The sequence below is a fragment of the Triturus cristatus genome, chromosome 5_2, assembly GCF_964204655.1.
Source record: "Triturus cristatus chromosome 5_2, aTriCri1.1, whole genome shotgun sequence".
Lineage (NCBI taxonomy): Eukaryota > Metazoa > Chordata > Amphibia > Caudata > Salamandridae > Triturus > Triturus cristatus.
In genome coordinates this window covers 649,396,938-649,424,217 of record NC_140588.1, presented here as the reverse complement: position 1 = coordinate 649,424,217, position 27,280 = coordinate 649,396,938, and the positions used below count along the sequence as shown (strand labels likewise).

Genomic DNA, 27,280 nt, shown 5'->3' with positions numbered 1-27,280 from the left:
ATAATCCTTTAGGCTGAGGCTGAGGACGAGGCAATCCAGAACAGCGGGGACTATATTACACAAAGTGTCGTTGGGGCACAACGGTCATTTGCACACACTTGCTATTCCCCCAGAGCACTTTGGTAATACAGAAGGGGATGCCGATGCTTGTGCAGCCCTTTCTGCAATACTGATAGCTCTAGCATACATGTGCCAGCACTATCAAGAGTGGGCATTCCCTTATTTGCATGGAAGCGTGGCCCATGCAAATGAATGAACCTCTTTACCCATGCTGTATTATGGAGGTGGTGTAAAGGCAAAGCTGCTGTCAGGTGGCCGACTGATAGTGCACCACAAAAATATGGAGCAGGGGAAATGTGCCCCATAGACCCGCCAGACACCCCCTGCAAGTGGGTACAGTTAGTTACTGTCCCCACCTGCAAGGGGAACTCCCATTCTGCTCTTGAAAGTGCAGGTGGGTTGCCGGCTGCACAGTAAAACAGAGAGTAGTGTGTAAACAGATGCTCCATATTTCACTTGAACGTGCTGCCCCCAGGGCAGCTCATGTTCACAGCTACGCTAAGGGCAGCACATTCCCGCAAGCTCAGAAATTACACCCTGTCAGTAATATGGCCCAGGTTTTTTCCACATTCAGGATATACCTTCCCACGGTCTTGAACTTGCTATTCACTTGAAATAAGAAGAGAAACAACAAAGAGAAAATAGAGGAGGCTAAATAACGAGGGTGCTTTAAACCTGTATTCCATTTGTTTAGGCTCAATGTCTGTCTATGCCACTCAGTCCTTGTTGCATGTGTTGCATGTATTTTTGATGTCTCTATTTGCCAAAAGTACAACAATGCTCTCAAAAAACACTTTCAGAATAAACAATTAACATTTGCTTGAATATTTGGGGGTAATTCTATGCCTTCTCTCTGAATTTCAGGGAACGCATAGAGATACTGTCACTGAGCCAGAGACAGACAGGGAGCTTCAATGGTTACAGTACTGGAACTGCCCAGTGGCCATAACATCAATGCATATTTGTAATTGCATTCTGGCATTAACCATGATACCTTTTCCAATGCCATGTTACCTCAAAATTTTGCTGTTGACCATAGCTAGGCTTTGTAATTTTTCAATGTGCCCCAGATTCATTATAGCACCAGTATGACCAAGTGTAATGGGTAGTGTCACAAGATACTGAGAAAGAGCAACATTACTTATATACTGTGCGCATATTAACAACTGTGCATGCATTTTTACACCAGAAAATTTCTAAGGCAGATTTCATAAATGCCATTTTTTGCTTTGAGAAAATGGTTCCTTGATAAATTTGACCTTTTAGCCAATAGATAGGATTGATGTATTTTTAGGGTCATAAAAATGTATGTCAACAACCGTTTTCACAAAGTACCACTGAGATGCAACAGATAATGAATTCATTTGTGGCCACAGTTCTATAAAGAAATTTGCAATGAAATTGAAACAATTCAGTTCCATATGTGGATTTCCACATAATCTGAAAAAAAGTACTCCATCCTCAAATGCTATTTTCAGTGGGTGGGTACAACTGGCTAATGTTGGGTGTGTACATTCAAATAATTTATGCGATTTTCAGAATTGTAGGGAAATGCTGGAAATGTCATCTAATGGTTTTGAGTAATTCTTCTTTGTTTTTTTAAAACAATTTGAAGTGATAAGGCCCTTTATTCACTTTTTCCTAAAAGGAGAAGCACAATTATTTTTTCAATGTCAAGCATTATAATGATTACTCTATGTTTTCATGCTGAACACATCTAAATTGTATAAGATTTGGTTATAACCTTTTTCAATCAATCAAACAGCATTTATAGAGTGCAACACTGTCGCTCCTAGGGGTATCTGGGTGCTGTGTCTCCAACGAAGAGCCAGGTCTTGAGTCACTCTCTGAAGTCTGCCAGCGAGGAGGCTTTATGGAGCGGTAGGGGAAGGTTGTTCCAGGTCTTGGCAGTGATGTAGGAGTGGCCACTGCTGCAGCTGCAATGGATGCAGGGGGTGTGCAAGGGTGAGTGAAGAGGAGCACAGGTGTCTAGAGGGTTGGTGGAAGTTCAGTCGATTGTTGATGTAGGCAGCTCCTAAGTTGTGGAGGGCTTTGTAGGTGTGCTTGAGGATCTTGAACTGACAGCTCTTCTGGATGGGGAGCCAGTGATGGTCTCTGAGGCTAGGGACAATGTGGGTTCATCTGGGTAGGTCCAGGATCAGTCTGGATGCAGTGTTCTATATGGTTTGGAGTCTTTTGAGGAGGTAAGTGAAGATGCCAGCGTAGAGGGTGTTGCCATAGTCGAGGTGGTTGGCAAGAAGGGCCTGAGTGATGATCTTTCTGGTGTAGATTTGTATCCATCTGAAGATTCTGCTTAGCATGCGAAGTGTGTGGAAGCAGCAGAAGTAGGCGTATGTAAAACTGTTGTTTCATGGTCAGTCGGCTGTCGAGGATGATGCCAAGGTTGCATGTATGGTCGGTTGGTATGAGTGTAGGTCTGAGATCTGAAGGCCACCAGCTGTGGTCTCATGTGGGGGTATTCTTCCCGAAGATCAGTACCTCAGTGTTGTTGGAGTTGAGTTGGAGGCAGCTGTCTCTCATCCATTTGGCTACATTGGTAATGCCAATGCAGAAGTTGGTTTAGGTGTTGGAGGGGTCCTCGGTGAGTGAGAGGATCAGATTGGAGTCGTCTGCATAGGAGAATATGTTGAATCCATGGGATTTGATGACATCTGCGAGGGGGATCATGTAGATGTTGAACAAGGTGTGGCTAAGGGATGATCCTTTTGGCACGCTACATATGATGTCTTTGGGTACAGAGGTGAAGGGAGGCAGTCGGATGCTCTGTGAGCATCCAGTAGGGATGGAGGCGATCCACTTGAAGTCGTCTTGCTGTATGCCTATGTGGTAAAGTCTGTTGATGAGAGGATGTTGTTGGAGACAGTGGCGAACATCACATAGAGGTCAATGAGGATCAGGGACACAGTTTGTCCACGGTTGATGAGTGTTTGATATGATGTAAATGCAGCAGGCAATCTAATATTTTGCCATTTATGTTTATCTGTTGAAATATCTAGTGGGTATATAGGCAAGTTTGCAGTTGGAAATTTGAATAACTGTTTTATAATATTACTATCAAATAGATGAGATGGTTTTCTGCTTTTATCGTGGTATTTTTAGGTAAACTGGTACAAAAATGGTATGCTTCCAGTTGTACTTCTGGCCTTTCTAAGCAGTGCAAACACAGTTCTGCTCAGATCTGTGACTGGGGGAGAGTGTCTGAAAAGTTTCAGTGCTCCATCTATCATCTCCTTGTGTTTGCTTTGTTCAGCCTAAGTTGGCAGGATATGCCCAGGCATTGGTCCCTTGCTCTCTTTGCCACTGGATTCAAGCTAGCATGGCGGATGAGGGGTGGTACTCTGAAACCCAGGATGCTTGTTTCCGGTCAAGGGAAGACCTGGCTTGGCTGACTGGGCTGGACTGTTCCTATGAAGAAGAGGATCAAGACTAATTTGCATATGGTTGGGTCTGAAATGTGGTGGCGAAGTGAGCTAAAGAACGATGATGGATTTAACCCAGATCTGTGACTGGGGGTGCGTGTCTGAAAAGTTTCAGCACTCCGTCCATCATCTCCTTGTTATTCCTAAGCAGTGATCAATATTATATTATATGATCAATAATTTTTTATATAGCAATTGGATGTAAAAAAAAAAGTTCTTGTATATTCTTGCCTATGCCAGTGTGGGATATTTACCAACGGAAAAGGTATAGGGGGCAATAAAATTGTTAGAAAGGCACACTAAAATATGACAATATTATTCCTGGTAGTAGGCAAAACTGTGAATTGCCTATTAATATTCTGGCCTCAACCCATAATTAATTACCTTTGATACACAGTGTAATTGAACTGAGGAAACTCCTACTCTTTACCGAACACTCCCTCGCTAAATTCAAGAATAGTCAAAATTCAGTACTCTGCCCTCATACTAAGCCTTACCTTCAACCACTGTTGCTGGCTAATAGACAATACCGCCCTCGCAATCAACTTAACTATCAGAAGACGAAACCCTAGCTCTTCTTCTATCCTACGAGGAGACACCTTCTGCCTCTAACCCCCTTACTAAGGAAGGCAAAAACAAGATCAGCACAGTCTCAATCAACACGAATAGATACACTTGTTGCAGTAACAGAGGGGTAATCAGCAGTAATCTAAAATGGATATCCTTATCCACCTCTAACCACGACTCAACCCCAGGGAACTCAGCGTCTCCAGTCTCTGGCCTCCTTCTTAACTGCCGATCAGCAGTGAAGCATGCCTCCGACATTTCTGAACTCATCTTGAGTCAAGAAATTGACATGGCAATCTTAACGGAATCTTGGCTCAATGAAGCCGCTTCACCCTGCATGGATCTACTGGTGACTCCAAACTATAACATTCTGGCACATATGTATCAAAGGATACATTTGCAATAGTCAAATAGCGATTTTTAGAGAATCGCTATTTGAGAATTGCAAAACGATATGTAGATAAAAATTAGCAATTTTTATGCGATTTCCTCGCATTCCTTTATTGCGACTTCCAAATTGCAATTAAGAAATCCCTTCCCATTCATTCCTATGGGCCAAGAGGCAATTTGCGAGTACCCAATAGGTACTGGTAAGTTGCGCACGCAATTTCAAGGGTGCAAGGGTTCTAAAAGGACACCCTGTTGCACCGATGAAATGTGCATGTGTGCCACATGGCACTTTGAAAAAAGCAAAACAATTGTTTTTTTGAAAGAATTTGCAATTTACCACCAACTCTAAGTTGGTGGTAATTTGCGATTTCTTATGCCAAATTCACACAACTTAGGTGCTTTCTATATTGCATTTAAGGAATCGCAATTTGTGATTGCTTAAATGCAATTGCAAAATAGGGAATTGCAAATTTTGCGATTCTCTATTTTGCGATGGCCTTTTGGGAGGATACATCCCAAAAGGCCCTTTCCCATTTGCAAATGGGTCGACTAAGACTTCACAGACAAATTAAAAGAGCGGGAGATATTGCTTACATCCATCGCTACGACCTCTCCGTTACCCATTTCCGCTGCGACCCTCTTGACTCCTGCGAATACCTCACTCTCTCCATAAGTAATGACTCAAATCAACTATGCAAACTCCACACCTTCTACCCCCCCCCAGTAAAAATGACCCATTCATTGACCACCTCATGGAAATCATTATAGCAAATGCCTCCCCACACTCCAATGATATATTCCTAGGAGACTTTAACCTTCATTGGAATGACCTCAATGACGTTCAGGTCAACATCCTCAAAGACTTCCTGGATGACCCATCACTTACTTCAGCCTGCACTCTACCTACACAGTTTAAAAGCGCCACACTGGATGGAATCATCTCAAAGGATACGGCTATCAGGCTAACTTGCGACTTGTCAGAGCACCATGATATTTCCTTCTAAATACTGGGCGTACCTAAGAAAAGATCAGTGCAACCAGTGAAACGAAAACTATGGCTCCGGGATACTAAGAACCTTGGGGCAGATTTACAAGCCCTTTGCGCCACTTTTGCATCAGGTTTCCCATGTTAAGAGTGATGCAAAAGTGGCACACGGGGCTTGTAAATCTGCCCCCTAGACTCCAAATAGTTGGCAGCATGATGCGGGATGGGTGAACTTACAGACCACTACAACTCAACAGTGTTGGATGTAATTGACTCCCTAGCCCCGCTAAATCTAAAGAGAATCGGGCCAAAGACAAAAATCCATGGTTCAATGAGTCCCTAAAAACCGAAAGGAGAAATCTTTGGCTAATAGAAAGGAATTGGAGACAACAACCCTCCCCCCAGCTAACACTTCTTAGAAAGACCAGAAATGGGTACAATAAGAGCATTCACAATTCAAAAAAAGAAATCTTCAGAGTAGAACTTGAAAATACTAAGAACAGACCTCGTAAGCTCTTTCAATCAGTAAACCAACAATCAAATAAACTGGTTAAAACCTCTAAAGAAACAACCAAATCCCTAATAAGTTGTGATGAGTTCTCCTCATCTTCTTGCCTAAAATCAACTCCATGGGTAACGAGTTATATTCCACCGCTATCGTCCTCTCACAGCCCGCGGTGACACTACCAAATGGTGCTACACACTTCCCGCATACGATACCCAAAAATAAAGCCCACTGGATCATCTTTGTCTTATACGACGAGCATAGCTTATTAAAAATTCTATTATCCATTAAACCAAACAACCACTTCAATGACCCGCTTCCATCCAACTGCTTATCCGCAGCCAACCATTTCATCATACCCATCTGGACTGCAATAATCAATGCTTTCCTAATGCAAGGGTATATACCAGACTCGTTAAAAACTGGACAAGTCCTCCCTCCTCTAAAAAACCCTCGCTAAACCCTGCTGAACCACACAATTTCAAACCAATATCTAATATTCCTCCACTTGCGAAACTAATTGAGAAATGCGTTCAACAACAACTTAGCCTACACATCGCCACTTTCAACTTGCTACATGAGTGCCAATCTGGTTTCACATCTGATCACAGTACTGAAATTACTATTCTCCACATAGTAGATGATGCCCTCCAAGCCCTAGACCAAGACAAAACATGTTTCTTAATTCTGTTGGATCTATCATCGGCATTCGACACAGTCAACCATGAAAAGGTACTAGAACGTCTAGAATTCAGGATGAGCCTAGGGGGGACCGTTCTCGAGTGGTTCAAATCCTTCTTACAGAACCACTCCCAGAGATTCTTAGTTAATCGCAATCTGTCCTCCCCTTTCCCGATTGTGATTGGCGTCTACCAAGGTTCAACTCACTCCCCAACTCTCTTTAACCTCTACCTTGAACCATTAGCTGAAATTCTTCGTAGTGCCAACATCTCTTTTCACTTGTACGCAGGCGACACTCAGATCTACATCAAAATTCTCTAGAGGAGATCAAAATAATGAATGATGCTCTGAAACAGACCGTTAAATGGCTTACTTGCAACCAGCTCAAACTTAATGCGCAAAAAAACAAATTCTTATTAATTTCCCCTGACATACTTGAATGGACCAACTCGATCACCGCACTGAACTGCAACATGACCATAGTGGACTCAGCCGAATAACTAGGAATCACACTGAACAAAAACCTAAACATGCAAACCCACATAAAAACACTGGACAAAAATGGCAGGTTTCACCTGAGCTGCCTGAGTAATCTGAAACCTTTCCTAGATACTTCGGACCTAAAAATGGCAGTTCAGGCTTTAGTTACCTCTAGGATTGAATATGGATGCTCAACCTTATCTGGCCTGCCCAAGATCTCAACAGCCCCCCTAAAAGCCTGTCTTAACGCAGCTGCAAGACTCCTAACTGGCTCAACAAAATTGATCATATTTCACCGCACATAAAGGCGCCGAATTGGCTGCCGTACGAAGCCAGAATCCAACTTAAACTGGCCTGTGTCACTCATAAAGCTGTACACTCCAAGTCTCCCGCGTACCTTGCTCAGAAAATCATTGTTTTCAGAGGAGGTAGGCACTCCCGATGTGCCAGGGATTTTGTGTTGAAACCAGCCCTATTCCGGAAGAAGAAAACATACAACAGAGCTTTCTCTGGGGCTGCCCTCAGAATCTGGAACTCGCTACCGTCTTACATCAGAAGAATACCTGCTTATTCAAGTTTTAAAAAGGAAGTGAAGCCTTTCCTAATGGGCAAATTCCTACCCTAATCTCTCTCAGTGCTTCTGCAGTTTCAGCAGTCCAGCGATTTGCTTTATCTTCGGGAATTGTGACTCTGCTCTCATATATGCAATCCACGTGACTCCTTTTTCAGTGACGTTGCCTACCAGTCAGCATTCCTTTCCACCTCACTGTCACTTTAAGAGCAAAGGCTGTTGCCTGCAGTCTCCCTCTGCTCTTGCCATTGTTCTCCTGCTAACTCCCCAAATGTTCTCATGTTCATCTCCCCTATTCCCTGTGTATAGACTATTTCTCCCTGCACTGTTTTCTCATATTTGCATGCTCCAATTTGTATCTAACCTTGCTTTTGTTAATTCTTGTAATTACTTGCTACTGCTGTAAAGCACTCTGATACCCTAACAGGTCATGTTCGTGCTATACAGAACACTAAATAATTAAATAAATAAATAAATAAATACTTGCTGCATTATAGAGGAGATTCCTTAAAGCAGGCGAGTAGGTGACACTTAATGTTAAGTTTTCACATATTTATTCTAATTGATGTTGGTACAATCAAGCTCCAGCATAGGCCGTCAATCAGTTGAAAATATCAGGGCTGTAGGGCATTGCATGACCCTTTAGAGGTGAAAATTACAAAACTTTCTATTTTTATGTTCTGTTCTTTCAGCTTTGAAAAAAGCATTAGAACTTTTGGATGTTGAACGTTCCTTTAATGACAATGGAGAAGCAGAGAGCTATAAACACTGGCAAAGCTCTCTGTTGTCAACTTTGAGTGTGCAGTACACACTCTCTACCTCTTTTTCACATCTGCCTCTCCATTGGTATGTGAAATGTGCACAGGAATGAGAGAGTAGAGACTGTAGAGGGCAGGACCCAGCAAGCCTCTGCCCTTACATTTTCCTGTTGCTCTTGGTGCAACTGGCACCTCAGAGAGACGGGAACAATACTCCGTAGCTTCTGTCTCCCTCAGCTCTGTCAAATACATAACATTTGTTTGGCAGATCCCAACAAGAATCAAGGGCTAACTGCCACTCACCTTCCCCAAACCTGATATGTGCATTTGCTAATAGTAGCTCTGGAAGGCACTCAAGCTTCTGAGGCACAGGTGTTGTGCACCCCCTGAGTCTCTCAGGAGAATACTTTTTTAAATTAGGAAATTCCACCCTCATGAGGCAGAACGTTCTAATAGCCTTTTACCCCCCATTTATTATGGCCATAAGAGGGGCCATTAAAGGCTTGTACCCTTTGACTCAGCCAATAACACTGGAGTTGGCTTTTAATGGCTGGTATAGCCTCTCTAGACCATAAGGATAGATTGGAACATTGGAATGTCGAAAGCCCCATTAAAGAAAATGGGGTGGCTCAAGGTCAATAATGCCTTGAACAGATTATCTCTGACAACATTTCAAAGTCTGTCTTTCTTTTTCAATTTTTTAACTTAGAAAATTCTATGATCAGTGGATGGAATGCTTTAATATAGTTATGAACATCCTTACTTGGGCTATGCCAGCTTTTGAAGGTCCTTTGCCTCGTTATAGCATGGTATAAGTGGGATATAATTTAATATTGCAGTTGAAATACCACTAATGAAAAAAGGATTCCTTGCAACACAAAGATCCAAAAATGGGTTGTCTAATCTCTAAATCCTTATACATGATATCTGTGTTTACCAAAAATTGTTTTAGGATTAGCACATTTCCTGAATTTGTTTATAATGTCTTCACTCAATATTCGGTGATAGGCATCTTTATGATGACATTGTGATCAGTTTGTTTTCCAGTCAGACAGTTTATTATTTCCTCTTCATTGTTTATCATTTTGAGGCAGGCATAAGAGCTGCAGCACTAGACTCAACTATTTATATGGGTAGGAAGTTGTGAGGTTATATGCTTCCTTTCTTTTTTTTGTGAAGTTGTTGACTACTGTATTTGAATTGCATGTCTTCATTTGGCCCATATCGATAACACGAATATCCTTTTCACTTTAAAACTTGCCTCATTAAACTTAATAAATCTATGGTGGCATTGAGGACTGGATGACTTTTACAAACTCCAAGCATACTATTAAAGTTAGATTATCTGTTTGTTGACAGCAAATTGTTTTTGCAATTTCCATTGTCTCTTTTTTGATTGGCTCCTACTTCCTTTACAGATCTTTGGTAAAGAATTTGGACATAAAGGTGGAGCGGCCTGTCTGTCCAACAACAGAACAGAGAAGACATTAGCATCTGCTACAATAAATGTAATACTCTGTAACATACCTGTTTCTGTCCAGTGAGCATGGTACTGTTGTCCAAGCTTCAATTATTCTCTTGTCTTATTTTACAGTTTCATTTTTATTCTTTGCATGACTAACTACCTCATTAAACGTCTATTTATTATTTACATCGCATCTGACTGTATTCCTACATAGAACAGTAGTAATTATCTCAAACTGCCTAAAACACGTTTACGCTGTTAAAATGCACCTTGCAGACAATGTAAGACCTTTGCACCACACAAAGGGCAAACTTTGACAAGGACACCTATTTTCTGTTAAATATAAACATGGCAGCCCAACTCTTTCTCTGCTTTTATCAGCCATAGTCAGAAGATGATGTCTTCAATAAAGTTAAGAAGTCAGTGTGGTTATGCCTTTTCTGCCCTGAGCAAACCAGGTGGAACTCAGTCTTCTGCTCTGCGGTTTTCAGGATATTCATATGGCATTCAAAGGAGCCTGAAGACGAGGCTATTCCCAAAACAGACACACTTAAGTGTTGATAATGATTCATTGATGGCTAAAAACCTTTCAGGTATATGTCTTTTTCTGAAGTTAAATTATTATTAATATTACAAATACCATTTGTCCTATACATATGCGGGGAAATACTTCTCTTACGTTATGCTGCTTTGAATTTAGGCAATGGTTACTGATAGGATTTTTAGTCACATATTCCAACCCACTCTTTCAAAAGCTATGGGTAAGGGATGTTAGCTGGTGCAATATCCAGATCAACTAGAGCATAAGGTACTGACTTATAGTACCTGAAGTGCCAGTTCCAGGAGGGTGGTATACGTAATACCAACCTGGATGATCACATTCTGCAGCCTCTTTATAATGCATATTATTTCTTACTATCATGTATGATAAATCATATGAGAAGCTCAGTTTGTGTAAAAATGTTATCTTTTCGGTTGACTCATAGTTCTGAACCTTCATTTAACCTGTATCTCTATTTTTATTTAGAAACAATTTTTATACTAAGTATACAAGGTAAGCCGACAATATACAAATTATAAATTAGAAAATCTCCAAAGACGTATTCATAATTCAATATAAAAGAAGAAAACAGAGAAAGCAGAGCAAGCAGTATTAGCCCACACTAAATTAAATTGTTACTAAACATGAAATAGTCAAAATAAAAACAACTCCGCTCTTCGTACATTTTAAAAAGTATTTTCTTTAAAAGAAAAGCAGTAATGCAACCCATCTAACAAGTGTAAGTAGACACTTCTAACAACATTCTATTTGTGGCAAGATTATTTCCTGAATGTTGTCTGAAAAGTCAGCACACACACAGAACTCATGGGGAGTCCATGACGTACAATTTTGGTTTAAATAACTAACAAAACCGGATGAATGTTCTAGTTCCTTCTGAGAATGTATCACCATAGCTAATTCACCAAGAAGAATCCCTTTGTTGCCATTCGTACATCATTCTTAAGCAAGTACAATACAGGTGGGATACCATTTGAGTTTCCAGAAGCTGTAGAGCATTCGCTTCTAGTGAAAACTGACCACTCTCCAGTGAATTTCTCCTCCAATTCAGCTGTCTGACACACGCTTCATGCTGCATGGAGAACTATCTCAGAAGTGGGAAAATGTTTTCTAATTGATGTATTATATAAACATATTTCAATAACTGCACTACAGTCTATGATCGAGCCCATTAAGAGATGTGAATATAAAGACAGGCACACATGTAAATATTAAAAATGAACAAATGGGAGTTTAGGGCGTCACATTGCATGAGTAAAATGGCACTGCTGGCAATATGACTAAAAGCCAATGTGTCCGTTACTTGGTTCTCTCAGTCTTTAATAATGCAAAGAATACTAGTGCTGGGAAGGCGAGTATTAATCCATATATATATATTGTAGAAGCTCTAATGAGGAAATGTTTCGAAATTTGGATGATTTTAATCGTGATCGCTGAATTGTGATGGGTACATTAATATCACCATTCATGTCTGTAAAATTCTGTGCCCATGACAACCCGGTGGCACCATAGGACTTAGGTTGCTCCAAGCCCTCTTTGATGAAGGAGAAGACTGAATCATGCATTGCCTCATTGTCCATTTCCTACCTTTGAGATAAACTTCTCAATCAAGTGTGAATGCTTTTTTTTAAAAAAAAGACAGAAGATCAACGACCTTCACAGTGTTAAAATGCTATTTCATAAACAGACAGAAATTATACTATGTATTCAGTTGGGTAGCCTTTCTTCAGTGTGGTAACTAGATATTTTCGGTTTCCTTCAGAAATTAAAGGATTTTGTTTCACCACCAAACTCTAAATCAGGCTCTTATTCTTGACTATCAGTCTATGCCCTGTAATTATTGGTTGGTCGGTATAGGCTAACCAGTGCATAAACTCCTGTTTATGGACAGGCCAGATTTATGAGATGATAGGCATTAATGCATCCGATAATTGTTTAATACAGTAAATACCTAATCCTTCATTACATTTTGGCAGGCCAAACCTTCTGAAATTTTATTGGGGAAAACCATATGGTATTTACTGTATCATGTGGATTTTGGTGCATTAAGCCCTAAAATGTGCATGTTATTCCCCACCAACTCATAATAGGTGTTCGTTATCACACCCAATAAATAACGTACCACGTGGTATTGTGGGATTATCTGAATTGCGTATGCATGCACCAAAGGAAAACAGCAGCTCAGACAAATATGTAGTACACAACTCAGCCAAAGCTTAATGTATCATCATGTACCGCAGGGTAAATGTTTTTATGTTATGCTATTTAATGCTTATGGATTTCACGACTGGTTAATAACACCAATCAATAGGAGCAACAAGAAGTTTTGTCTACGAGGAGTTTGAAACTTATTAAGCACTACCAATGTTATTATCAGGATATTTCCAAGGCCTGAAAGTTTCAGCTCTGCTGTGTCGATTAAGGTATTTTTTAGGACTGCACTGGCAATTTTTGATGTAAAAGATTGCAAGCAACAAAAATAAAAATCATTTTCCCCTAAACCAATTTAGCACATAAATGTAAATAGTTCAGTTAATTCGTGTATAATTTTGCATTTCATATTTTATTAGGCATGCTAGGAAATCCAGGCAAAGAAATTGTGCATTATTGTACGATGCAAAAACTTAGGGGCAGATTCACAAGCCCCTTGCGCCACTTTTGCGTCACTTTTAACCTGGGAAATGTGACGCAAGGGGCTTGTAAATCTGCCCCTTAATATCTGTATAGCGGACAGTTAATGTAATTAATAGCAAAGAAGGATTTAAGCTCAAGTAAACCGCACAAGTAACTGGACACCAACTCTATTGCTGAAACTGGACGAACAATATGTTAGTCACAATAAGCTGTGAAGTTTTCAGACTGATTCTAATGTTTGCATCTAAAATGAACACTTAAAGGGCGAGTCTGATATTCGCGGACACTCCTGCCTTTCAAGATGGCGTCACCGTGGACGATTGCGCAGGACACAATTCTCAGAACCTCCCTGCGCCTGTATGCAGCTGTGTGTGTGAAAGGCCTATGTTGTGTCTCCAATGTGACTGCGTGTCTTGAAGGTACGCACAGCCCTGGCCCAACAACTATTTTAAAAAACACAACTGAGCGTTTCACCTAGCTTGGCATTCTTCACTATTCTGTACATGGAGCGGGGCTCATTCCTCCTCACAATCAATGCTTTTATAAAATATTGATTCTTTCCACGTAGCCTCCACTGCTAAGCCATTCTTCCATGTAATAGTTTCAAGCAATCGCCGAACTGCAGCGTACGTTCGAAAAATTCGGGAGGAAAGGAGTTTTGGAATAAACAGGTAACACCGCATGTACGAAAAAGGCTGAGACACTATCAAAGACTGCATAAGTAAACAAGTCCAACCCAACAGGCATGAAAGGCATCTGTTTGCTCCTTGTCTTTCAAACCTTCTGTTCTTTTCATAAATCGTGGTCTATTTCTCTGTTCAAAGAGATCTTGCACGCGATGTTACATTGGCATTGTGGAGCACATCGAAATGTGCATAGGTGTAAGGCTTTGCACGTGGCCAAGACCACATGTAATTTGCTGAATGTACAATACGGTTAGAAATTCTGTTTTCACACTTCAGCACAGCAAGCTATTGTGCTTGAAGCAGAAGGTGCCATACTGCCATCTAGAGACAAGCTCGCCCCTTAATATAGCCATACAGCCAAAAACCACATAGTCGAATTCTCACAGTTTTAAGCCTAATGAATGACGAACACTTCGTGCCTCAGACCACCAAGCAAGAATAAACATGTCGAATTATAGCAAAATGGCATGCAGAGATCACTAGTGGAATACACATGCATGAGAGAAGAGATAAGATAAAAAGAAGTACAGCAAGAGCATCTGATACAGAGATTGACAGATCAGTCTGAACGGAAATTGGGTGATCTAGGAACACAGGAATACATTTAGAATTACCTGTCTGGTGTGGATAGGGCCTGTCGTCTTGAATCCCCCTTGGCAGTTGCATTCGGAAACACTATAAGGGTCCGAGCTGCTTGAGGAGCACTTGGAGAGTGAGTCACACCCCACCACGAATGTATTATCCAAAGGAAGTTCCTGGATGACATGGTGCTTTTTAGGTGGGACTGGTGTCTCAGCTTTTATCTGGAATGAAGGCTGCGGAGATGCAGACTTGTAGTGCTTTGCCAAATCTGGGCTATCGGGTTTAAAGGTGGTTGGGGTGGTACCCCAGTTGTATTTTCCCATAGTCTGTTCTTCAAGCTCCACAGGTATATCCAATGTGCCGTTGATATGCTCATGAGCAGGGTCATCAGGCTTAGATTCTTCAATTGTCACGAAGTTAAGGAGAAGGCTTTTAGGAGAGCGCTTCTTCTTCTTCTTCTTTTTCTTGATCTGCCTATTTTCCTGGTTCTGCGAAACCCATTCCCCACTTTGTTTGCTTTTCTGAACGACTTTATGTCGAGGAGTTTGGCGGCAACGCACAAGTGCAGTGACAAAGATAACCAGGATTACGGTCATTGTTCCGGCAATGATTGCTATAATGAATTTGACATAGTCATTGGTCTGTGGAGTGAATTCTCCATCCCCAACATTCTGGCCAACCGGTGTTTCCATATTTCTCCGAACTAGTTCGAGGACATAGGAACCATTGGTAACAGTCTCATTCACAAATAAATGCACTAAAGCTATTGTGTACAGTGACTCGGGCTGCCCTAAATCATTGACCTTTATCACTAACCTGTGCAAGCCATGATCTGCTGCAAGCACTTTCTCTTTTAAACTGATGTTCCCTGTTAGTTGGTCAATACTAAATAAGCCTCTAGAATTTCCACCTACAATGCTGTAGTGAAGTTCTGCATTCATGCCGGTGTCATTGTCCACTGCAAAGACTTTTGTCACCACAGAACCTGGGCTGGTAGATGTTTTTACTAAGTCGTAAGAGAAGTTTGTAGATGGTTTCACAAAAACAGGCCTGTTGTCATTTACATCTACCACGTTGATTGTCACTTTAGCAGTTGAGGAGCGTGGTGGGTTGCCTTTATCGACAGCCCTCACCTGGAAAGTGTAAGAGCCTTGTTGCTCTCTGTCAAAGGATATGTTCGGCCTTATTACACCTGTGAGGGGATCTATTAAGAAATTATCTTTGCTATTCACAATGGAGAGGGTGACCACAGCATTATCTCCAAGATCAGCATCTGTCACTGTGATGAGCCCCACCGTGCCGTACATAGGTAGATTTTCTGGGACATAGAAATTGTACTCATTGTGGGTGAAGGCAGGACTGTTGTCGTTCTGGTCAAGCACTGATAATGTTACTGTTGTATTTGTCTGTAAGGAAGGAATGCCATTGTCTTTTGCAATTACCGTGAATGAAAACCTGTCCACCTTTTCTCTATCTAGTTTCCGCACTGCTGTCAAAATCCCTGTTCGTCGATCCAGGTTAAAAATTGGAGGAGCATTGGATCCAAGAGTATAGCTTATCTCGGCATTGCGACCACTGTCGGCATCTGTGGCGCTAATCTTAGTTAACTCAGTTCCAGGGGCATTGTTCTCAAAAAAGGAAAGTCCAATCACAGGTAAGGTGAATACTGGGGTATTATCATTCTCGTCCTTGATTTTAATGAGAAGCATTGCAGACTGATTTAGTGGAGGTTTCCCTGAATCGGAAGCAACTATTTTAATGGCGTATTCCCGAGTTGTCTCGTAGTCAAGAGGGGCTGAAGTTTCCAACAGAAATTGATTGTGATATACTGGCTTCAGCCGAAAAGGGACATCATGATCTGTGTAGCAAGTAATCTTCCCGTTCATGTCGGCATCCTTATCAATCACCGTGATGAGGGCAATTTTTGTTTCGAGCTGGGCCTTTTCTGAAAGTAGCACAGTCCCATTTACAGGGGTGTTGATGTACCTGATATCTATTGATGGAACATTGTCGTTGATATCAATAATGTTAATAATTACTGTTGCTCTTGATGGTGTTGTGCTACCATCACTAGCTAAGACTGTTAGCTTGTGAAAATGAGCTTCCTCTCGATCCAGTGGTTCTTTAATAGTAATGAGGCCGGTATTATTGTCAATAGCAAATAACTTCCTGGTAAGATTAGACATCTGATTGCCAAAGTAGAAGTGAATCTGAGCATTTGATGCCAAATCAGCATCTGTGGCATGAAGCTGGATGACAGAAGTGCCCACAGGAGCATTTTCAGGCACACTAACTTCAACCTCATTTTCCTTAAACACAGGGCGATTATCATTCACATCAGTAACAGATATTTGCAGAATAGCGGTACTCGATTTTGGAGGATTGCCACCATCTTCGACTTTAATCTTCATAACATAAGTGTCCTTTTGCTCCCTGTCCAGAATTTGCTGGACGATAAGTTGCGGCCACCTGTCTCCCTCTGGTGTTTCAATTATGTCAAGTCCAAAGGCAGTTTGACCCTAGGAGAAAATATAAATAAACATGTTACCACTGACTTATTAAGAAAAAAAATAGTTCAGATAGTCAAATGAATCAGTAAATACATGAAACATAAGTTAGCAAAGGCGTGTTAACAGAACAGAGTTGAAGATATGTACATGTTCACAAAGACATAAAATGAGTTTCTTCTGTGACAATTATACGTAAACAATGATTTACATTATAGCAGAGACTCTGTTTTTTACAATGATTACTTTAAAACACAAAGAAATATTGGTTTATCCTCGAATCTTCCCTTTCGTCTTTTTCTGGAAAAATCTAATGTATATTTTGTTTACATTCTTGCTTTGAATTATGGTTGGCATCTTGATATGTAGGAACTCATTGAATGTCAAATTTAGGGAGTATTACAGTTTATCTCTCCAAGTACATTTTTATTAGAGTACACATGACATCACACATAGCATCACAAACAAAAACATTTGTGACATCATTTAAAGCATCACATACCACATACTAATTTACACCATTAATTGCATCACTGAACATATTACTGAATGTTGATAGCACATTTTCTGGAAGAATCATTATGAATATGTAAAAGGAAAATATTTACATCGAAAATAAGGGCGATAGCGGAATGAAGACTAGCACTAGAGGAAAATAATGTGTAAATCCAACAAAGATTCTAGCAAAGCCATTTGGTAAAGATTTTTTGGGGCCCAGAAATACAACACAAACAGGAACGACTGGGTTGATATGGCATTCACACAGTTTCACTATCCTCATTGAGAAATACATTGAACATTTGATATATATAAATATATCTTGTCTACTGACAGTTGCAGGTAGGTCACTATAGTTAGGACCATGTTTCCATAAGAAAAGCGATTCTTGACTTGCCTATATTTTTGCGCCATCTTGAAAATCTTTACAAAACTTTCCCCAAAAAAGTTTGCCCGTAATTCTTGTTGAGCATCCAAGGTTTTGGGGTGATCTGTCAAGCGGGTGCAGAAAAAAGGGGGTCAAAAACTGTGTATCCCATGTTAATTCCCATAGAGTTTTTAGACACACCTGCAACCCAAACCACTGGACGTAATTACACCAAATTTAGCAGAAAGGAAGATTTTGTTCCACAGGTCACATTTTTGTGTATATGGTGTACATCTGTTTCATAGTTGTTGAGAAATTCAAGGAAATCTTAATTTGTATATCTACAATCTGGACTAATCCAGAACTATTTTGTGATGATTCATGAATACGTGTTCCAAAAAGAATGCTGTGGTTGGCTGGCTGCACCCTGAGCAGAAAGTTGTGGCTGCCATTTTAGTTTATCAGCACAGTCCCATGGTCTGCATATATATGGCAGAAACTGGCATAAGGGTTCAGGTTGGGTGACCCTGACACCATGGATGGGTTATAGGATTATTTCTGGGACACAGTATAGGCAGAAAATGTTGAGGAAAGGGTTTTTTCTGCACCACATGCAAGATTTGCTAATATGCTGCAACTCTCAGTGTGGCCCCCCGTGTAACGTTCGACAAATTTGCGAATATCACTGAAAAAAATGCAAAATGATATATTCACACACCTACCCTTAGTCTCTTTCAGACACTCACACAGCCACTCACAAACTCACTCAGACACTCACACACCCTCTCAAACACCCACTCAGACATTCATGCACCCACTCATAGACCCATTCAGACACTTACACACCCACTTAGAGACCTACTCAGAAACTCACACACCCATTCACAGACCCACTCAGTGCTCACTCATACACTTGCACTCACTCATAGACCCACTCAGATACTAATGCAACCACTCAAAGACAGACTCAGACAATCTCACATCCACTCATAGATCCACTCAGTCATGCACCCATTCACAGATGCACTCAGAGACCATGCACTGACTTACAGACTCACTGAAACACTTATGCACTCACTTAGAGACCTACTAGGGGACTCACACACCCACACACAGACCCACTGAGACATTGATACACCCACTCACAGACCCACTGGGACACTGATGCACTGAATCACAAACCCACTCAAACCCTCATGCACCCACTTACAGACTCACTCAGACATTCATGCATGCACTCACAAACTCACTCAGACTTACTCATAGACCCAAGTCAGACACTTATACACCCACTGACAGGCCAACTCAGACACTAATGCACCCATTCATAGATGAACTCAGACACTCTCACACCCACTCACAGATCCAGTAAGACACTGTCACGCACACTCATAGACTCACTCAGATAATCATGCAACCACTCACAGATGCACTCAGATACTCACACCCACTCACAAACCCACTCAGGAGTCATACTCCCACTCACAGATCCATGCAGACTCTCATGCACCCACTCATACACCCAGTGAGACACTCATGTCCTCACTGACATGCTCAGAGACTCATGAATCCACTCAAAGATTCCCTCAGACACTCATGCACTGAATCAGAGACCCACTCAGACAGGGAAGCACCCACTCACAGACCCATTCATAGACCTAAATACCCACTCACAGACCAACTCATACTTACACACACCGACTCGCACACCCAGTGAGGTACTCATACACTCACTACCAAACCCACAAAGACACTCATGTACTCACTGACACACTCAGTAACTCATGCATCCACTCACAGATCCTCTCAGACACTCATGCAGATTCAAAGACCCACTCAGACATCAGAGATCCAGACATTCATGCACCTACTTACAGATCCACTCACAGACTCATGCATCCACTCACAGACCCACTCAGATACTCATGCAACCACTCACTGATCCACTGAGAGACTTATTCACTCACAGACCCATTCAGATACTCATGCACTGACTAACAGACTCATTCAGACACTCAAACACACTTTTATAGACCCATTCACACACCCTCTGACAGAGTCACTCAGATACTTATTTACCCACTGACAGACCAATGGAAACACTCAGACACCCACTTACAGATGCACTCAGTCTCATACACCCACTTATAGAGTAATTTAGATAATGATGTACCCAAAATGATGCATAGAATCACATATATGGCTACAAATTTTGATTTTGCTGGAGTCTTTTGGATGTCTGCTTTTGTGTTGTGTTTTCCCGATGTATTCACAATTTTCGAATAAAAAAAAAAAAAATTTTATAAAGAAAATGAACAACATTTTTGGGACATAGGGTGGCTCTGAGAAGAGCCTTTGTGTTGATTATGTGTATAAGACAGCTACACATAAGGGAGGATGCAGAGTTTAAAGTTGCTGTTGTAGATAGAGCCCATGTTATGGTCTCTGAGGAATGCAGAAACAGTTTATTAACATGTATACTGGCTTTTTCTATTTGTGAGAAAGAAAGAGAGGAGGCCCCACCTACCCAAGAGACCAAGGCACTACTTAATATTGAAAAATGAAGAAATGTATATCCCTTAGGGAGAAAGGTTAACTACGAAGTAAACACGCAGAACTTCAGTTGCACACTAAAGCCCCCAAGCAATAGGGGGTACACATATATTCAAAACCACATAACTGAATCACCACCAAGCCCAAGAATGTAGTGGCAACGTTTTTATTTATAAAACTTTTTAAAAACCGGTTTGTATTCTAGGTACCACAATGTGCATTAAAATACTTAAGTAATCTGACAATACTAACAAAACAGAGATACCAACACACATTAACAACATCCTATATTAATATTAAAGATAAAATAGAGCATGGATTTCTCCATGAGATGAAACCGTGTGAATGTCCTTCATTTAAACCAATTCTACTATGCGTCAGCACTCAAGCAGGCACTGGTAAAAGCTTCCTAAATAAAATTCTCACCGGTTATCTAAAGAAGACTACAGACTCAAATTTGTTATGTGAAGTAAAAGCCCCAACGGGATTACCTGCACATAACATTAAAATAATTACTTTACATTGACTTCGTATGCTACCTGTTGAAAATTACAATAAACTGGAAAGCCAGAAATTATCTGGTGAAGCTTGTCATGAGGTATCAAGAGCATTAAAGAAACTGACGTTTTAAATTATTGATAAGGTGAGCATGGTATTGAACTAAATATTTGCCTTCATACACTTAAGAATGCAGTAGGTTTTAAGAACAAACTATGATGTACTCTTTGGAAAAAGCATTTGATTGTGTTTGGTGACCTACTGCAACTTGCCCCCATAATAGGATAAACTGTTTTCAAAACACTTCTCCATAATAAAACAAGAAATTCTTTGGAGAGTATTGGCAATGTAAATATTTGGTTACACTACGACTATAAGGAACTAGTGAAAAATATGTTTCAAGCATCTGATGTGGATTATGGAAATATTTTTTAAAAATATTAGAATAGTAGTTCTAAAAAATGATGGAAAATATGCTTTAGAAAGTGGACTTATTAAGAAATTATTTCCATCTAGTGCTCTAACTTCAACAAATAATTACTAAAACTGGAGAAGGAAGAACATTTGGAATTTACAGCTATCGGTAAAATTGAACATCAGGGAGTGACAATACTGCTAAAGTACAATCACAATGAGATGCTTTGGAGACTGCAGGATTAGAAAAGCATTTACGTGTGTGCAAGAACAGTTGAGTAACTGTGCAACATAACTTAAATGTCGAAGAAGGGTTTTTAAATGGTGCAGTGGATACAGTTAATTTTCTGAATAGAGATGAGTTGAATACGTGGCCATAAAATCTGATCAGATTGATGGCGTCAAATACATTGGCCAATGCGTATGCTGTAACTCTCCATAAATCAGAAGGTTTAAGTGTAGATGCAGCTTTTGTTAGTATTGGAAGTACTGTTTTTAAAGAAGGAATGCCATATGTAAATTGTCGCCAGTTAGAACATTGACAGGTTTGTTTTTGATCGATTTTGGTGATGTGTGTTAGTGCCAATGCAAGTTGTGTCATCGAGTACAATCGGTTAAGAAGGCTATACACTCCTCATATAGAACAGTATCCTATTTGTGAGAAACAGATATTCTGTCCTAAGCGGGAGCTTACAAAAGAGTTGATAGATGTTTAAGAAAAGAAAGGAAACAAGGACAAGTTTCAAGGTGTTAAGAAAATAAAAGTGGAAAATGAGCAAGATGTTGTAGAATACCAGTTGGAAAGCAGTTCAGGTGTCAACTGCTATGCAAAGTTGTTCTGAATGTACTGTTTAATTTACCACATCTTGTAAATCAAATATTAAAAAAACAGATAAGAAATTGTGTTCTGTACTTTATCATTTGCTCCAACATTTACCCACTGACAGAACTGTAATATATTCTGCATCAGGCATTTGATTCCTCTATATGTATCTAGCGGATCGCTAATATTTTCTCTCAACACTCAACACGACGCACATCCTTTTATTATAGTCCTTGGAGTTTTAGAACAAGAAGAAATAAATATTGATGATTTATTTGGACTAAGTTACACATGGAACCATGACTGTGAATATTGTGATTATTCATCTACCACTCAAATACATTCTGAGTGTTTTCTGTATTTACCATTACTGGATTGCAAAACTGTGCCTTTTGACAGATTGATAAAAAATGACAACCAAAATATGACCTGCCTAAATTACAGATCAGATGTTATGTCTACGTTAATTCTAGTAACAACTGGAAAATACCTTGTATTAATGCTACAACGATCCAGAGAAGATAGATCTAAATTAGAAATTCAAATTAAAAACTTCAAGGCTGGACAGGTATCAATTTCTGGAATAACTTATACGACTTTGGCTATTGTCTTTCATGAATGACTAAATGAAACATCTGGATACTAAACTGTAAATTTAAAGAGAGAAACTGGATAGACAGAAGGCTATGATAGCAATAATAAATTTAAACCAAAACGTCCTTTCAAGCTACCAAACGCTTATCTTTAGTTTCTTCAACCAAAGTTTTAAGCAGGATTTCTGGAAAAAAGTGCCATACAGTGTTTCTTGTAAGTGGATCATAAGTGTTTGAGACATCATTTGGCCTATCAGGGGTGATGTCTTTAAAAAGTTCTCCAAAATTCAACAGTGCTTTTATCTTCCAGAAAGGTGTTAATATAACATGTAAATACTATACTCTCTAAGTAAAGTGTGAAACTGGATGGACATAATGCAATCACTGCAAGTTTAATTTCAATCTAAAACTGCCTTTCAAACTATACAACTGTCACCTTTTGTTTCTTCAACCAAACATCTATGTACTATTTATAGAAAAAAAATAATATATGGGATTTTGTCTATATTTATTATCAGTCTTTTAGACATCATTTGGCCGACCTGGGACGATGTTTTCAAAAGAATCCCCAAAATTCAAGAGTGGTTTATATTTATTAGTAATATTTTACCAGGTATATTATTAAAACAAATATTTTTGAAATATAGTTGTCTAGAATATTGTAGTAACTGTAGGTAAAACAACTGATAAACAAATTGGAGTGAGTGCAATGCGTAGTGTTACTTATTTATATTGATATACTGAGCAGTTTATTTTCTACAATCCATATGATTTCGTTTTTCCCACTGTTCAAGGATAACAGTACATCATTTATATTTAACAAGTATAAAAGCTGAGAACAGTAGAAAAAGAAAAATGAAATGTTTTACTATATTGTGATATACTATTACATCATAACCCATGAGTATTGTTATGTGTCTGCAATTTTGAAAATGAAATACTAACATATATTTATTCTCCTAATCCTTTTCAATAGTGTCTGGAGTGCTAAGTCCTTAGATTTCTCTAAATAGTGGTTGTACCACAGACATATTTCTTAAACATACCCCTGGATAGTGTTTTCATACATGAAGAATTCTTGGCATACCTTGCGACCACTTTGTTTTGTCGATGTTCTAATTATTACTTTCAGTGTAGTTCAGCAAATTTACACTGTAAAACTGCACACCAAGGAAGAGTCTTATACAGCCATTGACACATTCACAGAAAAACTGATTACATAACTCATACACCCAGTCACTTATCCATTCAACAGGTCACTCACCAACTAACTCACTGACAGTTAGCAGCTCACTGTCCCACTTACAAGTAAATCTACTACTACATGATCTTACTTACCCATACAGGTATTCACACACTTAGTTACTTTAGTGACTAAACAGTGATGCATACACTTACTTACTTACTTACTTACTTACCTAAACATCTACTATCACAGCCAGTCAGTTACTTAAACAGCCACAGCCATACATATTCAATATTACATACAGGTACTGAGTAAGTTACTTACTCACCTGTACTGGCACTCACACAGCTACTTTTCCATTAATTCAGACACTCATGCACCTACTTAGTCATCTATATTGATATTCACACACCCATTTACACTCAGATACAGACTGTGACACAGACAGTGATATACCATTGTATACAGTACCATATCCAAACACACACTGATGCAGACACTAATACACCCAGACACACACATGTGCATAGACTGGCACACCCAGACACCAACTAATTCATATACCAATAAGTCCACCCACATACTGATTCAAACCATAACATACCCAGGCATTCACTGACACACCCAGACACACTGGTGTGTATACATTAATACACCCAGGCACACACTATTCTATACAGTAATATGCCCATGTACACAATAATACAGCCACTGAGATACCCAGACATGCACTGATGCAAACACTGATATAGGCACTCAATCACTCATAAAACTACATATAAACACAGTCAGTTACCCATATAGCTACTCACACTGTCACTTGTTTCCCTACACAACTGCTGATGCTTCCTGTCACTGACTCATACAGTCTCTTATACCCCTATTCAGTCAGATATATCAGCATTTACACACCCAGTGACTAAGTTATACACACACTCACCTACACACTCACTCACTCCTACATCCAATAACACACCCAGTCACTCGCTTATAAAGGCAATACCACACCCAGCCACTCATCCATACAGCCAGATATACAACCAGTCACTGAACCATACAGGCATTCGTACACTCACTCATTCACCCATATAGACACTTGTATTTCACCTATGCAGCCACTCACATAACCACTCACTCAATCATACAAGCACTCACACAGACAGGCACTTGCCCATTTAGCCACTCATGCACTCATACAGCTATTCACACACTGATAAAGCCACTCACACACCCAATCACTCACTCATACAGCAACTCACTCACCGATATAGATACTTACACAAGGAGTCATTCACTCATGCAACCATTCACAAACCTAGTCACTCACCCTTACACAACTTCTTGAATACCCATTCACTCACACATATGCACAGTAGCACACCCAGTCACTCACCAATACAGCCACTTACACCACCACATACTCAATTGCACCAGCAGTCCCACATCCACTTACTCAGTCATATAGACACTTTCATGCCCAGTCACACACTCACACCAGCACTAACTCACCCAGTCTCTTACCTATGTAGCCACTCAAACCACCACTCACACAGACATTCACTAATGCATGCAGCCACACTTACAGCCAGTCATTCACTCACATACCTACTATCTCACATATACTGCAGATCATGCACCCGCTCGTTTATTGATCAACCCACTCATACAGCCACTCCCTTACCCATCCAGCCACTCACACACTGATATTGCCAGTCACAAATCCAGTTACTCACTCATACAGCCACTCATGCACCCATGCAGACAATTACATACCCAGTCACTCACTTGTGCAGTCATTCACACATCCAGTCTCTCACTTATACATACACTCACCCACCCCAGCCAATCATGCATACAGGAACTAACACACAAACTCACTCACCTATGCTGCCACTAACACAAACACTCACTCAATCATACAGGCACTTACACAGTCATTCACACACCCATACAGCCAGAGGCAGTCACTCACTCATGCAACCAGTAACACAGTCTGTCACTCACCTTTCTGAAACAGTTTTTTGTGTTTTTTAGTTTTCTAACCTTTTGGATTTCGTTTGTGTTTTTTCTTTAATAAAATGGCAGCTAGGAAAAAAACATACCCTCTGCAAGCCCCAAAATAGTGGAACAAATGGTGTGAACAAAAACAATTAGCATGTGTGATTTTTTGCTGTTTCTAAAATTACAGCAACACACTGTTTGCCAACAGTAAGTACTATTTTACAGTGTAGGCCAAATGTGCCAATTGTCCTCAACTTTGATATTTCTCTGGGAACTGCCTCTCCACTTAAATAGGAATTTTCTCTCCTGGAGCAGCTGGTGTAGCAGCTGAAGTTGATGGTTGATAAACACTTTTCTCCCTCTGTGCTTTCTTCAGCTGTGTGCTATGATAGGTCTTTAAATGGAACAATATTCAAGTTGTCCCATATGAATATTTTTTTAAGTGCCCCTTGAAAAAAAAATCTCAGACATTACAGTGGCTGTATAGGTCAGTGAGTGTGTGTGTGAGTGGTTTTGTGGGTGTGTCAATGGGTGTTTGAGTGGCTGTATGGGTTGGTGAGTGAGTGTATGAGTGACTGGGGTTGTGAATAGATGTGAGAGTGCACAATGGGTGTATTAGTGGGTGTCTGAGTGCCTGTATGGGTTTATCAGTAGTTGCTTGAGTGACTGTGCCAGAACAGAAGTAGTTTGTGGGTCGTTGAGTGGGTGTGTGAGTGGATGTATGGGTCTGCGAGTGTGTGTGGGTGTGTATGTGTGTGTTAGTGTGTGTGAATGGGCATATAAGTGTGTGTGCATGTGGCTGTGTGAGTCTGTAAGTTGGTGTGAGACTGGCTATATCAGTGTGTATGTGGGCATGTGAGTGTAGGTAGCTTTATGTGTCTGTATGTAGCTGTGTGAATGGATGTGTGAGTGCCTGTGTGGGTCTTTGTGTAGGTGTGTGAGTGGTTCTATGGGTCTCTTAGTGGATGTATCAGTGATGGTATGTGTGTGTGAATGATTGCATGGGTGTGTGAGTGGGTATATGGATGTGTGAGTAGGTACGTGAGTAGTTGTGTGGGTGTGTGAGTGACTGTATGGGTCTGTGATTGTGTGTGTGGGGGTGGTAGTAGTGTTGTGCATGTGTGAGTGAGTGTATGGGTCTATGATTGGGTATGTGAGTGGTAATATGGGTCTCTGAGTACATGTATTAGCAACTGCATGGGTGTGTGAGAGGGAATGCGAGTGACTGCATGGGTGTGTGACTGTGTGCATGGACGTGTAAGTGGGAGGGTGAGTGGTTGTGTTGGTGTGTGAGTGCCTGTATGGGTGTGTGAGTGGGTGTATGGAGTTGGTGTTAGAGAGTGTGGGAGTAGGTGTATGAGTGTGTGTGTGTTTTTAATAGGGTTGAGTTAAATGGGCAAATTTACACCTAACATTGCATACAGTAGCATGACGCAAAATAAATGACTGGAGAGAGGGACTGTAGAATGCAGGATGG

At 40.3% G+C, this 27,280-nt stretch overlaps 1 protein-coding gene across 3 annotated transcripts in view; it reads right to left on the bottom strand.

Moving 5' to 3' along the window:
- LOC146829115 (protocadherin-11 X-linked-like) overlaps positions 1–27,280 on the bottom strand; it is an 829,463-nt gene that overhangs the window by 425,838 nt on the left and 376,345 nt on the right. For all 3 annotated transcript variants that reach the window (XM_085607746.1, XM_085607744.1, XM_085607745.1), the window contains exon 3: positions 14,396–16,882. In XM_085607746.1, coding sequence (XP_085463872.1) covers positions 14,396–16,882 — 2,487 coding nt within the window. The remainder of the gene's footprint in view (positions 1–14,395; positions 16,883–27,280) is intronic.